Consider the following 17,876-nt stretch of genomic DNA (forward strand, 5'->3'; position numbering starts at 1 on the left):
ATCTTTACTGTCACTTTTTATCAATTTAGTGCATCCTTGCTTTCAAAAAACAAAAATCTTTCTGACTGTAAACTAACATTGTATATCATATAAATTACACACATTTCATAATATTATTTGTTTTAGCTCCTTTTATGATTATTTTAATACAAAAATCATTGTGTGCAAACAGAATGGTTTCCATTACTGCACTACAGTGAGATCTTGTTGAATAGTGAAAAGAGCTACAAACAAACTCGATTTCGCAATTTCTTTAGATTTTTAGGCTGAAATATGGCCCCAGCATCCTCTTGACAGACTTTGTGAGATTCACCCAATTAATCTGTGTTCTCAAGAAGAAGAAAAAAATGGCCCTTTATGACCTGGCATACATTAAAATCAGTTCAGGATTGGGCTTTGAATAACAAATTGAATGTAAACCCAGAGATGCATTGAACTGAAAATGCATGAGTGTGTTTGTATGTATGCATATGTTCTGCAGGCAGCGAGCTTGTATGTGTGTGTGTGTGCGAGCCACCATAAGGAAAGAGCCCGGGGGATTTTTTGAGGCCTGCTCTGACGTCAGAAAGTAGCAGGATCTCAATTGTTGTGGCGAGTTAGACAGCACTGTCTGTGTCTGCTCTGTGTGTGCGAAGCAAGGAAAGCAGCGCGAGAACTTCATGTGCGAAACCTCTTCACGCGTTATTTGGGTTTATGTGTGCACAAAGACAAATGAAATGTGCATGCTGCTGACCTTTTTGGTCTGGGTTTTGTTTTTCCATCTCGGTGGAGGCGGAATAGTCTGATGTTATCGCACACATCAGATTGGCCCAGTTCCCCTGTGTCAGAGGCAGCTCGCCATTTGTTTTGGCCTGGTGGCTCTACTGTACCATTCAGAGCCACTGACGTAGGTCTGTTCTCAAACTACTATTATGATTGGATCTCTCACAGTGTGTATATGTATGTGTGTTTGTATTTTCTTCTTTTTTCCATGCGGTGACCTTTAACATGCAGGCATAGCAAATTCCATCATTTCCCATTCAAAAGAGGCTGAGAGAGCAGAATTTAAGCCCTGTCTCCTTTCTCAATGTCACTGTCATCTACAGTTGTAATGTGGATGTAAAAATACGTATTCTAGGTTCAGTACAGGTTACTTCAGTCGACAGTACAAGTACCACAATAAAAACATCAGCATGTACCGAGGAAAAAAATCACTGTCACAGTAAAAAGCTAACAATGGAAGTGCTTGGAGCCGGGGAATAAACATTACAATACACATTGTTTTACTAGCAACAAGACCTTAACATTATACATTCATTAAATGTGCATAGACATGTATTTATATGTAAAACCTGTGTGTGAACGTTTTCATTTCTGCATGAATTTAGCATAACGTTTATATCCAGCTGCTCAGCTACTTTTTGTGTGCGTAGACGATGTATAGCCTAATATTTATAATATAATCAGTTTTTCATACAGTAGCCATGTGTGCTCTGAGCGCATATGGGCACAATAAAAGGAGAGGAGAGTCCGACCCGAGCCCAATCTGTAAAAAAATAAATAAATGGCCCGAGCAGACCTCTAGTTGTGATTCGCTAACCGCCTAATGCACATTGTTTGAAAAACTAAAATTGTGTTCATTGTATAATTGTATGTCAAATTATATATTTCCTACTGACACAAAAAATGAGTAGCTGGATATAAATGTTATTCTAGATGAAAACATTCACACACAGGGTTTACACATAAATATGTGTACGCACATTTAATGAATGTATAATGTTTAGGTAAGTTAAATATATATTTCTTCTTATTAAAGTTACAAAAGTGATTGTCAAGAGCAATGAGAGATTTTTTTTTTTTGTATTGTTTAACATGAACCGACAGACAGCAGGAACTGCTGTCACTTTAAGAGCTGCCCGGATCCAGTATACTGTTACACATGTTTTCTTTCACACTTAAGACCAAATACCAGCATTTGACACATACAAGTGTGTATTTAACCATTAAATGCCTATAAAGCGGCAAAAATAACTCCATTCAATACCCCTGCATTCTATGAGCACCGTCGTCACGTGCACACACCTCTCTGACAGCACACGCATATAGCCAAATGAGTTCTCTTTCGCTGCTGATTGCGTTTCAGTGGCTTAATCACTTGTTTTTAAACCACAATGCTTACAATAGCATGCAAACATTGTTTTTGTGACCATGCAGCACAACAATATCACGTGAGTGTGTAACCGCAATAGAAACAATAGTCCAAAGTCTCTAACGGTTGACAAATTTCTACCGGTTAATCGTGTCGGTATATCACCCACCACTATGATGAACACATTTATTTTTAGGCTTTTATTCAGATATAAACTTGAATCAACAACACGCATACATAGAGCACGTCGAATATGGTAAACAAGGCTCAAATATGCTTGCTTGACAAGCGAAAACCAATCAGGTTTGTTCTCTCTTGTCACATAAGCATGTTTGAGCTTCCCAATGAGTAATTGTTGACAAATTAATGATTTTCTTTAACTTAGGCACTAGCTGCAGTTATGTTCATAGAACCAGCTTCTATTGAACTCTGAACATTCTGTGTAACATTCTTTTCTTCCCTCATTACTTACAGCACTATTTTAAATCTTCCAATGAAGGAGTTGCCAAATGTGTTGAGGGGAATGGAAATCATACTGCTGTATGTGTCGAGGCGCAGTACCCACACACACACACACACACACACACAGTCCCCCACTATGTAATGACGTTCAATGTATTTAGTGACGCTGCTGGGCCGTGCTGTGGCGCTCCAGGACCTTATGGAATCCTGCCGTGTTGACTGGCTGGTCACCAAGCAACCTGAAGTCACACACACGGTGGGCTTCATGAAGCATGTGTGTGTGTGCACTCGTGAAGCATATGTGTGACGCGTGTGCGGACACATGATTTGTGTGAAAACCTATTTGCGGCTACATATGCTTTGGTGTAGGCGCACAAGCTTGTGTTTACATCATTCGGGACGGAACCGAGTGGGGGCAGGTGGTCATGGAGAGTCTTGCGTGATGGGATCCACAGAGCACGAGGGCCGGAGATGGTGTTGATGAGGGTGTCATCAAGCATTACCCCCCCTAATACACACACACACAGGCACATTTACGGTCCTTAGGGAAAGGACGTGCCAGACTGTGGAGCTCATTCATTGTGTAATCACTCACAGACTCAATTACATGATGCCTCTGCCTCATTCAGCATATAGAAATAGATACCGACTGAAATGGTGAAGTCAGTGGATGTAGTTTCTGTTTTCCTGAGTTGAACAAGTGACTTGAGTTCACTTAATACTCTCTGTCGGTCTCGGTTTCGTTAGTCTCATGGTTTTTGAGTATCGGCGCAATGTCTGGTCCATATTAGCCTCACATGACTAGTTCTTTGACTAATACATAAAGTCTGGGCCACATTGTGGCTTATTCTAGTAATAAAGACACACTTAGACAGGAAGACACTGTCTGGCTGACTTATAAAGTGACTGACCATAGTTTTTTTTTACATTATGCAGGTTCTAAAATTGATTGATAGCCTATGCTTAAGTAAGTGTGCAGTTGTTCTTCTCTAATTGGTTCATATATATTCTAAAATTGATTTTACCATAATAATGCACTATTTATTAAAAAAAAGTTTTTTTACTGCATACCGCCTAAAAGTTGGGTTGTTGGACCCTTAGTAAGCAGGTTTAGCTTAGATTGATAAAGCCTATTATTACAGAATTTATTATTTGTATTATTTTTTTTTATACATTTTTATATTTTCAGTTTAATTTTTTATTTTTGTTTTTTTCATTTTAGTAGTTTTATGTTCTTTGTTTTTCTATTCTATTCTATTCTATTTAGCTTTAGCTTATTTATTTAATAATGATTTTTTTCAGTTTTAGTTTTAACACTTCAGATAAAACTGAAAAATTAAATGTTGCCTTGCCAAATAAACAAAATTAAGCTTACGTTTTTCAGCCAATATTTATATTTTATTTTATTTCAACTTCATTGATACAAATTTGATATTAATATTTCTGTTGTTTTTTCCATATTATGAAAGTTGGTGGGGTCAAAAACAGTGGACTGCATTGGCTTTCATTGTATAGACAAAAAATTGCAGAGATATTTTTCAAAATATAAAGTAAAAAAAGTAAAGTCGTGACGTATTGTCAAGTATGGTGACCCATACTCGAAATTGGTGCTCTGCGTTTAACCCATCCAAGTGCACACACACAGCAGTGAGTAGTGAACAAATGCACACACACACACACCGTGAACACACACCCGGAGCAGTGGGCAGCCATTTATGCTGCGGTGCCCGGGGAGCAGTTGGGGGTTCGGTGCCTTGCTCAAGGGCACCTCAGTCGTGTTATTGAGGGTGGAGAGAGCGCTGGACATTCACTCCCCCCACCTACAATCCCTGCCGGCCGGGGACTCGAACCCGCAACCTTTCGATTACGAGTCCAAGTCTCTAACCATTAGGCCATGACTTCCCCAAAAATATAAATCATCAAATTCCCCAAAAAAGAACATAATCTTTTTTTTTGTAAATGTAACAATGGGCATATACTGTAAATCTGAAATATCCCTGAGAGTGAAATGCTTATAATTCAACTCAAATCAGTTTGATCTCCATGCTATGAATCTTAAAAACATGGGAAAGGCTGTAAACACAATTTTGTTTCTTGGTGGACTGATTAAAAACCTGTGCTCCCTCACTCCCAGAAACTGCAACTAGCCATTTTTAAATGCAACATGCTTCACCCTGGCTCCTCAGGCTGGCTACTATTTCATTAGCATCTAGATGCATTATGTCATAAGGTATCATGTATATTTTGGATTATGTTATGGCTTATCTCAAAGTTCATTTATAACTTGTTGTGAGTAATTTGTTTGTATCTGGTCGCTTAGGAGGACTACGAGGTGGCACCCGATGAGAAGAGGAAGAGTCGAGGAGATGAGATCATCAAGAAGTTTCTCTCCAAGCAGGTGTGATTTGGTTTAACTTTCCTTTTGTTTGTGTGTGTGTTAATTTTGGATCTAGAATGTCTCTGTGTGCATCAGTAATCAGAGCATGTGGTTTCTTCTACAGTCCTCTGAGTGTGTAGATATAGCTGAAGGTCTTGCTGAAAGTTGCAGAGAAAATCTAGAACTGAGCCCCTGCAAAGAGATCTTCAGTGACTGCCGCAAGTAAGACACATGCAAACACACGTGTGCACACCTGGACCTCTGTTGCTTTTAAACTAGACACCTTAAACCCCCGGGGGGCCCCCAACTGTTCTTGTTACTGATATCATAAGGTGTTTTTAGATTTGCATTAAAATGCTATTTATTATTTAAATATCATATAAACAAATACTTGTTTTATTTATACCTTTTAACAAGTACTATGGTTTAATGCAAGTTTGTATACTTGCACAATGTGCTGAAGATATATACTGCACTGGTGATGGAAAGTACACTACTGTTCAAATGTTTCTTATGCTCAACAAGACTGCATTTATTTGATCAAAAATTTTCCAAAATACTTAGTAATACGCAACTTTTTTATTTTTGAATCACCAAACATTTTTCACCTTTCACATACTGTTTTCAGCATACAATAATTTGGACACTGTCATCCTAATATTGCATACTATGTAATAAAGACAGTGTTCAGAATTAAGTTGTGCAGTTTTCACTGGGAAATTAGTTATTAAACAGAATTGTTTTCTACAGAAGTAAACACTACTGCTTCAAGTTAGCTCTTTACTGTAATCTTTACCTCTGGAACCCAACTGTTGCATATTTTGTCTGTGTACAAGTGTACTCACAGAGCTGCCTATGGTCTAACGGTCTCCTTGCTGTTTTAAATTTCACAGAGCTCTTCATGACTACTTAAGTGGTGCTCCTTTTGTTGACTATCAGAACAGCATGTACTTCGACCGCTTCCTCCAATGGAAAATGCTCGAAAGGTTGGTTGCACACTTAATCTCCCTTTCTCTCTCCATTAGTCTTTTAGTCTGCTTAGTCTACCATTTGTGCACATTTCATTCTTTTGTTTTGCTGGAGGAAGCTCTTAGCTCGGCTTAAACCAGACGTCCTGCATCTTGATAAATCATATTCAGCTGTTACGGCAGTTCGGACGCTAATCCATTTCAATTATTTGTTAGTGTAATTGTTAACAGCTCAACATATGAAATAAATTCGAGTTACACGGCAGTGTCTATGCTAGATATAAACTGATTTGAACACATTTGCATCTACGTGAGTGGCCCATAAAAAGTTCTGAACAAATTTTCTATGAACAACTTTGTTTCACAGGTATAAAATGTGTTTCTTATTGACTGTGGTTTATAATTGTAATGTAATGTTTGTAACTTGTAATGTAGCTTGTGCTCCACCTAGTTTTGTTTATGGATCTGAATGCTAAAATGTCAGTTTCCTGTCTGTGCTGTTTTGCTATCATATTTTGTGGTTTTATTTCTAGACAACCCGTCACAAAAGACACGTTTCGGCAGTACAGAGTTCTGGGGAAAGGGGGCTTTGGAGAGGTGAGGCTATTTTGAACAGTGATGACCTGAACTGTGTGTGTACTGAATATTTACTCATTTGCTCAGCATCAAAACCTAGTGAGCTGCCTACCTAGAATGTATTTTTAGACGTCATAAGTGTGCTCGAAATATAGGCAGTGACATCATAATGTCTCATTGTATTTCACTTAATAACCAGTATGGTTGATTCAGGTTTTGCTATTAAAGGGAATTTAGCCAACATACTACAACTAAAAACTACAACTAGTTTAAACTATAGTCTTTTCACTGCAACTTGAAAAGAAGGCCAGACAATGTTGTCGAAACTATTGCTGGATACCTGAGGAAACTGTTTGCTAGCCTGTCATAATGATCTACTCTCCATTAATTCTTAGCAGCAGTCATTAACAATTGTCTTCCAGATATTAATTTTCTTTAAAACATCTTTGAAAAGGTGGTTTGACTTGTGGTGGACCTCGGCGATAAGTTTCTCTGGCTAGTTTAAATGCACAACCCCTTTAAATTTTAAAGGAATCTGATTGGCTGTCAATACTTTTTCTTTTATTGTCTAAAAAATGTTTCTGAAAGTGATGGGAACAATATTGTTCATCTATTTCGTTACAGTTGTGGTGTGGACTATGACTATCCCTTATGAAAATGAACCATGGTTTTATTTGAGTAATAGTGAAGTAACCATTTGTATAACCACATTTTTATTACAAATACCATGGTTAAATTATGGTTAGTGTAGCAAAACTATGGTTAATTTTTGTAAGGGATTCTCCTAAATTCAGAACAAATTTTTATTTATTTTTTTATCCCACTTGTGTGAACGCAACTCTTAAAGCATATTCACTCTGTGCTGACCAACACAAAGCTGCTTGGTTGACTTCTGTGTGTGCTGTGCCTTACACGTCTCTATGCTATTGACAATGGACAATTTTTTTACACATGCAATTTAAGCAGCAGGTAACTTTTTGTGTATGATAATATATGTCCATCTGTGCCCAGGTGTGTGCATGCCAGGTGAGAGCCACAGGTAAAATGTATGCCTGTAAAAAGCTGGAGAAGAAAAGGATAAAGAAGAGGAAGGGGGAGGCCATGGCTCTAAATGAGAAACAGATTCTGGAGAAGGTCAACAGCAGGTTTGTGGTAAGTGGATTCATTCATTTATCTGGGATCTTTCATCTCCTTTCCTCCCTTTACTCCGGCTTAGTTTACACCTGGTATAAACATTTTTTGCGATTCAGTCACAAGGGGCCAGACAGGACAGGCTCAAATGCGTATTCCTCAGTGCCTTCCTCTCCCATTTGTTTTATATAATAAAGGCTTGTATATTTCAAAACGGAAATATTCTGCTCTTCATGATCATTCTCGTTTCTCTGGCTCGCAGGTTAGTTTAGCGTACGCGTATGAGACCAAAGATGCCCTGTGTCTGGTGCTGACCATAATGAACGGTGGTGATCTGAAGTTTCACATCTATAACATGGGAACCCCAGGCTTTGAGAAGGACCGTGTGCAGTTCTACGCCGCTGAGATATGCTGCGGTCTCGTGCACCTGCACAGAGAGTTTATCGTCTACAGGTGTGCAACTCTACATCCTCAAATGCCTCATAAAATTATGATGAAATTATATGGTTATTTTTTTATGTTGCTTTCTATCATTCTAGGGATTTAAAACCAGAGAATATACTCTTAGATGATAATGGTAAGTCAAATCAATTTTTCCTTCAAGTGAGCTAAATATGGAATTGCATTGATGACACTTTTTCTTTCTCTTTATGTTCAGTGAGTTACATTTTGTTGAATTGTGAAATGCAACAATAAATGCATTTTGCATTATGCATTTATTCCTACAGGTCATATCCGGATCTCAGACCTGGGGCTGGCCATTAAAGTGCCTGATGAAGAACAGATCCGTGGCCGAGTGGGGACCGTGGGCTACATGGGTAATGATCTTTAACTGCACTGATTTATATATATTTGTGCTGGAGATATGTGGAATATCCACCATATATTGACAGTGATTCTGTTGGCAATGTAAAATTTAAGCATATTAGCTTCTCTCATTTATAAACAAATCATCATTTTGATGTATTTTTTGGAATTCAGTAAACTAATATTAATTCTTGATGTACAGTACCATTCAAAAGTTTAGGGATTTAAAATTTGAAAGAAAAGACGCATACAGTAAGAATGCATTAAATAAATGCTCTTCAATTGTTACAAAATTTCAAATTAATTTGATTAAAATGATTTCTGAAGGATCATGTGACACTGAAAATGAGTAATGATGCTGAAAATATTTTATTGCAATAATATTACTATTTTACAGTATTTTTGATCAAATAAATGCAGCCTTGGTGAGCAGAAGATACTTTTTTTTTCAAAACATTAAAATTTTTTTGAATGCTAGTGTATCTATTGAAAGTATCAAAAGGCAAAAATATTTGTTTTAGCTGCAACCGATTAGTCCTGCTAGATATCTGTTCATAGCAATATGAAACATTAAAATGTTGTTTATTGATTGAACTCAAACTGTATTGACGGACAGCTCCAGAGGTGATCAATAATGAGCGCTATAGCATGAGTCCGGACTGGTGGGGATTGGGTTGTCTGATCTATGAGATGACTGCTGGCCGATCGCCTTTCCGCGCTCGCAAAGAACGAGTGAAGAGAGAAGAGGTGGAGAAGAGGGTGCAAGAGGAGGAAGAGGAGTACAGCGACAAGTTTTCAGAAGACACCAAAGCCATCTGCAGGATGGTGAGGCCGCCACCACACACACACACACACACACACAAAGCATGAAGTTTGCTGGTCAACATCCAAGATGACGCAGCAGTGTACAACTAAGAGCTTGTATCCAAAGCTACATTATCTCTTCAGTCAAACACGCCATAGAAGCTGATTTAGAGCCCATTGATCGAGTGCACAAAGCTGACTGGTAGTGCATGTTTTCTGCTGGGAAAGAAGCTGATAATGAGCTCTCTGAGACCAGCTCAGTTCAGGATTGTTTGATCATCTAAATTTATTGTAAAGAACCTCTGTTGCCTTTTGTTAGGTTTGTGTCATGTGACTGGCTTTCACCCTAAAAATGAAAAATCTGTCATTTACTCACCCTCACGTTGCTCCAAACCCATATGACGTTATTTTACAATATAACTGAACAGAGACCGAGAAAAGTTGAGAAATATTTCACAAAATGAATTTTTAGGACTTTAAAGTTAATATGTGGCCTTATATGATGTATAATATATAAATGTTAAAAACAACAAATTTACATGTAGTTTTATAGATAGTGACAACATAAAAAGTAAATGTTCCAATCGATATTTAAACAATTTAATTTTATACATGGGTTATATAAAATCCAATGAAAGCAATTATTCATGCAATTCAATAATTGTAATAATTATGTATATTAAAATCACACTTTTATGAAAATATTGTAAGAAAGTAATACTTTTATTCAGCAAGAAGGCATTACATTTATTAAAGTGAGAGTAAACACATTTATAATGTTGCTATTTCAAATATTTAGTTGTTTTGAACATTCTGTCCATCAAAGAATCATGAATGAATGCGGTATAATGGTTTGCAAAACAGTTTTCAACATTGATAAGAAGAAATGTTTCTTGATCATCAAATCAGCGTATTAAAATGATTTCTGAAGGATCATGTGACACTGAAGATTGCTGTTTTTGATATATTTCTGATCTAATAAATGCAACCTTGGTGAACAGTAGATATTTCTTTTTTTATAAACCCATGAAAAAATGTACTGCCCCCAAAACGTTTAAACGCCAGTGGCCGTCCCCCAAATTAGATTTAAGAGTTTCAGCAGAGGGTGACACAAATTTTGGTCTTCACACAAAACTATCATATGACTTTATAACAGGGAACGAATCGCACGGAGTACATTATTTACTCTTCATTGCACGCTCAATCTGGTATGGAAAATGTGACTTTCTTAATTTGTTTTTACCAGAAGATTTAAAGTCAAATGAATATCAGAATGACATGAGGATGAGTGAGTGATGACAATTTTCGGGTGAACCATCCATTTAGCTGTTTTGAATTTGAAATATTTTGTCCTCATGCAAATGGCCTCCACATACGAGCTCACGAAAGATCCCAGCCTAACTCAATCCTGCATGTGGTTTTGTGATGTCTGGTTTGTGATTGCTGACCCTAGTTTTAGGATGTTTGCCCCATTTAAATGTTTTAATTTGGCATGCGCACTCTTTTTCCTAGTGTTTGGAAGCCATTGACCAGCTTCGGCTGTGATGTAATAGGTTACATTCCGCTCTGAAAGAATGCACAAACCTGTGTTCCTAATGTCTGACTGGCTGCTCTCCACTCTCTGTCCCGCAGCTGTTAGCCAAAGATCCCAAGCAGAGGCTCGGCTGCCAGGCAGATGGAGCTGCTGGAGTCAAAGCCCACCCCTTCTTCAAGAACATCAACTTCAAGAGGCTGGAGGCCGGCATTCTGGAACCTTCCTTTGTGCCCGATGTGAGTCACTCTTCTCATGTGCCTGAAATAACAGTCAGAAAAATCAGAACAGTCTATTGCAGCTTTAGACAAAATATTTAGTAAAATAAAATGTTGAGTATCCTATATGATACATCAGGCTTTTATGACTTTATATAGTATGATATAGTGTGGGATATCATATACACACCAGACCTCAGCAGCTGTTTTCTCTTATTTATACCGTTTCCAACTGGTAGGAAGACACTTCACCCATCTTTCCCAACTGTAAATGTACTCATTTAAAAAATGTGCAGATGATGATGTTTATAGCCAGAAAGTAATGATAAAATTCTGATAGCTTGTAAATCAGTGAGATCTTTATAACAGTATAGCAATCTACTTGCATAAAATACATATGAATATCAGTTGTCACTCTGTATCTCTCAATAATGTGATATATGCTTTTTATAAAAGCACTGTAGTTTTTATTGTGGGGGGAAAACGTATAATGCAATGCTAAACAATGATGATTGAGAGATGAACAAACAAATGTTCCTCAGAAGCCTGAGCTCAAAAAAAAAAATTGTGTATGGATAATCGAGTAAACCTTGATTGCTTCCGTCCAGTAAATATTCATCTTGAAATATTACTGACAAAATAAATTATTCTTACTATACATATATTTTATTTAAATCAATACAATTATCCTTACAAAGTCATCTACTTGCTTTAAGAAAAGTATAAACTATTAATCAAAGGACAGAAGGCTTGTAGTAGGTTGCGTACAACAGGCTTTTAAGCAAAGTTTTGATTATGTCGATAATTTAGAGGCCATAGAAATGTGCATATCAAATATTATAAGGTTAAAGTCTGTGGAAGCTCATGAAATAAAATGATAATTGTGAGTTTTTATCTCATGATTGCACGTTATAAACTCCCAATATGGCCGTTCTTCTCAGAATTGCAGGATATAAACTCAGAATGGCGAGAAAAAGGATAAAAAGACGCAGTTACCTTTTCTATTTTTATTCCATGGCAAAAATAAACTTCTATGAAATTCTATCATTCCTCTGTTTTTCAAATTTTTTTCCCCTCTTTGCTAATTTCATAGCCCAGGGCAGTCTACTGTAAAGATGTTCTGGACATTGAGCAGTTCTCCACCGTTAAGGGCGTCAATCTGGACCAAACAGACAATGATTTCTACTCCAAGTTTACCACTGGTAGTGTCTCCATCCCATGGCAAAATGAGGTACGAAGCTGTGCTAAAATTCCAGCTGCTGCCAACATAATAACATGGACCCAACATAATAATGAACCTTGTGAAAAATAAAAATACATTTATTTTGTACTAAGTATACTACAAATAGTAGTGGAGTAGTAGAGGAAGTAGTGCTGAAGTCCAACTAAAGATATACTGAAGTATATTTGATTGTGCTAAAGTGGATCTATTGCAAGTATACTTTAGGTACGCTTAAAATATCTCACATGATATTATCTAAAGATCATATAATTCTCATCAACAGTGACATTAAAATACATTTTAGGCTTAATATTAAGAAATGTGCATTGTGCACAAGCAGTACTCCAAATAAAGTTTTTTTACAACTTTTTATATCAGTAAGTCTCGAATGATATGTCAGCAAATATGTTAGATTCGAACTATACGAACTATATGAATAGATTTGAACTATACTGAGTATGAAGTAAATGTATTTTAAATATATTACTTTTTAACTAGGGGAATCATTCAACCCGGTATTGTTGTTAACATTCCATGTGGCAAACCAAAAAAATGTCAAATGTTTGCTGACCTTTTAGGTGTACAGGTGTGTTAATAGTGTTAATAATGTATATTAGCATGACCGGAAGGCAGCATTGACCAATCAGCAACCAGAACTGTAGTTATCCGTTTAGTAAAGATGTTCAAAAAATAAGATTAATTTGACCTTCTCAGTGTCATTTCTCTTTCTTTGTTAATCTGTGTCTGTTTGTGTGTCTCTTGCTCTTTTATGTCTCTTTTCTTTCCTTCCTTTTCTATTCTTCTCTGCTACAGATGATCGAGACGGAGTGCTTCAGTGACCTTAACGTATTTGGGCCTCAGGGGACGCGGCCCCCTGACCTGGATTGGAACCAGCCTCCCGAGCCTCCTCGGCGTAGCCTGCTGGACAGGATCTTTAGGAGACATGTGAGGATCTCCTCCACCTCCACCACAGAGGAACACCCCAGAGAACACAATAGTTAACTACAGACCAGGTCAAACACCCCATCAGGACACACACGCTGACACATGTAGAGCAGAACAGCAGCGATCAGGCTGAAGCTTTCTACACAGGGGCCAAAAATATCTCTTGGCCACATCGAAACTCAAAAGGGAGTTCAGAATTCTTGAGTCCATTTGCTTGTATTTTGCATTATTAAAAATTATTCTTTGTTTCTCTCTCTACAAAAGAGTTCACTTGATAAATGAACAGATACTTGATTTATTATAACAGTGATTTTAGAAATTAAGAATTAGAATTAATAATGTTTCCTCTTCAGTATACATTTCTTTGTTTTGTTTGATTTTAAATCTAAATGTATGTTTTATTGTGGAATTATTTAACTGCAAACAAAAAGTCATGGGTTTGTTCTTTTGTTTTTATTTTGGTGGTTTGATGCAAGAAATACACCACATAAACGACCTTTTAGGAGTCAGTAATATTTTTTTTATGATTTTGAAATAAGTCTGCTCACCAAGATTTATTTGATCAGAAATTCAGAAAATTATTATTGAAATATTATTACAATCTAAAATAACTGTTTTCTATTTTAATATATTATAAAATGTAATTTATTATTTAATATTAATTTTCAGCATCATTACTCCAGTCTTCATGTCTTCGTGTCACATGATCCTTCAGAAATCATTCTGATATGCTGATTTGCTACTCAAGAAACATTATTATTATTATTATTGTTAATGTTGAAAACAAGCATAATATTTTTGGTGGAAAATGTGATCCTTTTTTCAGTATTCTCAGATAAAAAGAGAATTTATTTTAAATGGAAATCTCTTCTAACATTACGAATGTTTTTACTGTCACTTTTAAGTAAAGTATGAATTTGTTTTTATAAAAACTCATACTGATGATAACAAGTACAACTGGACCGAACTAAAGCATGCACATTTATTTTCATTTAGCCCCTATTTCTGAAAAAAAAACAAGGAAAGTAAAGAAATAAATGGGAGAAATATCTGATTGCGTAACATGCGGCTGGCGAGTGTTAATTTTGTTCCCTGATCGTACACGTGCATATGTGAGAGAGCATTTATACATCGTCACTAACATGATCTATTTCTGTCTGTCATTGTCTGTGACCCTTCAGCATCCAGAGGTGACCATCGCTCAAAGCCGGGTCTCGTCTTCCAGTGTCAACTCCGTTGACTCCATGTCAAACTCTGCACCCTAGTGGACAGATTGCTGCGGGACTACAGGGAACAAAAGCGAGTGAGCGATAAAGAAAGGAAAGAATGAGAGTGAGGAACTCCTCCTGCCCTTTAAAGACCGGTTGACAGAGCGTGAAAGAGTCCGTTTTCCTTGCCTTGGCCCTCACTATCCATCCACGGCCCGCCGAGAGGACAGGAGACAAAACAAGCTCCCGTTTAAACACCTTTATTTATCCGTTTTGTGACAGAAAGGAGAACATTTATTCCTTCACCTCACGCTCCCTCAGGATTGCTGGAACAGTAAAGAGCCACTGACAATGACAGAATATTAACTCATATTATTCAGGGGATTTTATTGACAAAGAAAGGCCTCCACAGGGAACTGGAAGGGGGCTTTTTAAATGTTCGTTTGCAAAGGAAAGCTAATATAGTGAACTTAAGAGACTACACACGCACTCACAATCTCTCATTTCCTCCTCCATCCCTTCCACACAATACCTACCTACCCCTTTTTTTCTTTCTGTCTACATGTAACACCTCCAACCTCAACCCAAAATGTGCATTGCCTTGCATACTCTCAGGCCAAAGATAGAGCTTATTACAAGAAGACTTGTATTTGAGCAGCCGTTGCCATATTTTGCTTCAGAGCATGACGGAAGGCCTTAAAGCACAAGGAATTAGGAGCTCGGTCAAGCTGTACATCATTTCCCACTATTTATATTGCAAATTTTCTGAAAAACAAACTCAATTTGGCAGTTTCAGTCTCTTCCAGTCTACTGAAAGGGATAGTTCGCTCAAAATTGAGAATTTCGTCATGATTTACTCATCCTCGTGTCATTCCAACCCTGTATGACTTTCCTTCTTCTGCTGAACATAAAAGAAGATATTTTAAAGAATGTTGGAAACCAAACCGTTTTGGTTGACTGCACAAAAAAACAATGGAAATCAATGGGAACCAAAACTGTTTGGTTAGCAACATATCTTCTGTTACGTTCAACAGAAGAAACAGGATCTGGAACGACATGAGAGTGAGCAAAAAAGTCATTTTTAGGTGGACTATCCCTTTAAGACCAAAGTCCGTTACCTAAATCTCATCTGCTCTGTTTGTCAGGCATTAAACTTAAGATGAAAGTATCTCTGTATGGCCACTTCCTTTGTGCATAAAGGCCGTTGGCAGTGGTGAAAGGTGGCACCATCTCAGTGGGCGTGGCTTTTGGGTAGGTAGGCCGTCTACCAGCAGATACATAGCCAATCACAGCACAACAAATCAGTCAGGGAGTCCTTCTCATCTCATCACATTATTCACAAGTGGCTCATTTAGCCGATTTACAGAAAATAAATGAATGAAACGGTTGGTTACTTCAGCTTTCATAGGCAATTTGGCGTTAAATGGGAGGACATTGCTGGACTCTTTAATCTGAGCTACTCGGACTTTGTTGATGTGGAAAACTGTTTAAAAATGTGTTAAATTTGTATTGCGGCAGCTCCAAGTGGAAACTGTGTCAACCATCTAATAATCCACATCATAATCACTGCAAGAACGCCACAGCTGAGCACACAAAAAAAAAAACGCTTTTCTTCCAGATTTGGTCTTCATTTCATCCGATTTCAACCACTACTAGACTGAAACTGGCAAAACTTCACTTCATCCTTCACACATATATATATACACCAGACTCATGAACTTTCAGACTTCAGCAGCTGTTTTCTCTTATTTATACCATTTCCAATTGGTAGGAAGACATTTCATCCATCTTTCCCAACTGTAAATGTACTCATTTAAAAAGTGTGCAGGATTCCGGTCGTACAGACATCTCGGGAATCCAAAACACACTGCCCTTAAATACATTTATGTCCCTGCGTAGAAAATCCATGATAGTTTTGTAGTATTTAATGGTAGTTTATCAGTAACCAAACAGAGCGACTCAAGAAGGAATGCGAATCTCAACCTCATAATCTTGCTTTTGCAATACCATTCCAAGGTTTTTATACGCCTCATTGTTCATTAGCGCATCTCAAGACAAATCAAGTGTATTAAAATGGTGACTTGAAGCTATTTCACGAGTACGTATGCTAAGTGGCATGTAATTTCCAATCGTTAAGCTGATGTGTGTTTACCAAATGATGCATCAGTTATGCCATTAATTTACCACGCTAGAAATGTCCTCTGAAGGTTCAAGTGTATACTTAGTGCAGGTTCTAACATTTCAGTCGTCTTCTCATTTGAAATGTGTGTAATAACTGGTTATTGCACTGTATCATGACATGTTACATAAATTGCACTGCACACTGCATGGTCAATCAACTATTCATTGAGCAGGACCAGTGTGTCTGTTGGTTTTGGGGGCTGATCTCTGTGTATACTTAGTGCCATGCTGTTGTTCGTGAGACTTTATACGCCACAGAGTTGTGATGATTCATGGTCAGTTTCAGGTGAAATTCAGAACTGATTCATGTTAATGCATTTCTCCTTTTTTTTTCAATTGTGGCCAATGCTAACAGCTTGTTCGGAAGTACTTTATTTACTGTACCATTACAGGGAAAAGTAATTTTTCCACTTTGGTGTGTATCCAAATTGTGGAAACGTTTTACCATAGTGATTTAGTTGATATTCTGACAAATGATAGTCATGTTACTGACTTTTCCCCATGTATGCATAGATAAACTGTGCATATTATTTATATAATAATTCATTAAGTGTTTCTAGCACTCTATATCATTAAGGGGGACTGATGTAAATTGATAGTATATGTTATATTGGTAAGTAAGTGTTGATTTGATCTATGGAAACAAAGGAAAGGTTCGTGACTTTATTTGGGGGGGAGGGGGGGGTCACAGTAAACTAGCATTATTAGTGTTATTCAAACAAAAAGGTTGTAAATTGAAAGCCTGATGCTTTAAACTTTAAACGTAAAAGTTTATATTTCTCTATCGTCCCTCTGAAGTAATTTAAAATTTGTGAAGTTTAGAAAAATGATGAACCTTTCCTCCGACTGAGAGTTAAAGCATTGCTTTTGTATATTTCCTTTATGTCCTCCATACAACGTGACAAATATGTAATTGCTGCATAAAAGGGAACTTGCCTTTAAAACAATGACCAAACTATAAGGGAACTGAACTGGTATTTATTTGGCAAGTAAAAACTGAAATTTCTCACTAGAGAAAATCAGTTTTTGAGGACACAGCTACTGATGGATTCATTATTTTGTATAAGTCTTGAAGCGAGTTTTAACTACATTATGGAAGAAAAAAAACCCAATGAAGTGCCTCCTTTTTAGTAGTCTAGTCCAGGTTAGTGCCCATGATACGGTTTGCACTTTGTGCGTCACTTCAGTCATTCACATGATGTAAACATGTACACGCACAAACACACGCACACGTTTTAAAGAGAGGTGTTGTACTACGCTGATTGCATGTGAAGCCAAACCTGACAGAGTCCTTCTGAATAAAACGTGCTGGCCT

General features: G+C 37.2%; 1 protein-coding gene across 3 annotated transcripts in view; it reads left to right on the top strand.

Annotated features, from left to right (window-relative positions):
* LOC306849268 (G protein-coupled receptor kinase 5-like) overlaps nucleotides 1-17,876 on the top strand; it is a 52,649-nt gene extending 34,773 nt beyond the window's left edge. The window contains exons 4-16 of one of the 3 annotated variants that reach the window (XM_079384188.1): nucleotides 4,914-4,991; nucleotides 5,095-5,192; nucleotides 5,864-5,956; nucleotides 6,472-6,535; nucleotides 7,526-7,666; nucleotides 7,908-8,098; nucleotides 8,185-8,222; nucleotides 8,374-8,463; nucleotides 9,069-9,277; nucleotides 10,889-11,026; nucleotides 12,099-12,236; nucleotides 13,041-13,240; nucleotides 14,354-17,876. In XM_079384188.1, coding sequence (XP_079240314.1) covers nucleotides 4,914-4,991; nucleotides 5,095-5,192; nucleotides 5,864-5,956; nucleotides 6,472-6,535; nucleotides 7,526-7,666; nucleotides 7,908-8,098; nucleotides 8,185-8,222; nucleotides 8,374-8,463; nucleotides 9,069-9,277; nucleotides 10,889-11,026; nucleotides 12,099-12,236; nucleotides 13,041-13,229 — 1,467 coding nt within the window. In that variant the 3' untranslated portion in view covers nucleotides 13,230-13,240; nucleotides 14,354-17,876. The remainder of the gene's footprint in view (nucleotides 1-4,913; nucleotides 4,992-5,094; nucleotides 5,193-5,863; nucleotides 5,957-6,471; nucleotides 6,536-7,525; nucleotides 7,667-7,907; nucleotides 8,099-8,184; nucleotides 8,223-8,373; nucleotides 8,464-9,068; nucleotides 9,278-10,888; nucleotides 11,027-12,098; nucleotides 12,237-13,040; nucleotides 13,241-14,353) is intronic. The other 2 variants (XM_079384187.1, XM_079384189.1) reach the window with 2 other exon arrangements.

Source organism: Barbus barbus, assembly GCF_936440315.1.
Source record: "Barbus barbus genome assembly, chromosome: 29".
Taxonomy (NCBI): domain Eukaryota; kingdom Metazoa; phylum Chordata; class Actinopteri; order Cypriniformes; family Cyprinidae; genus Barbus; species Barbus barbus.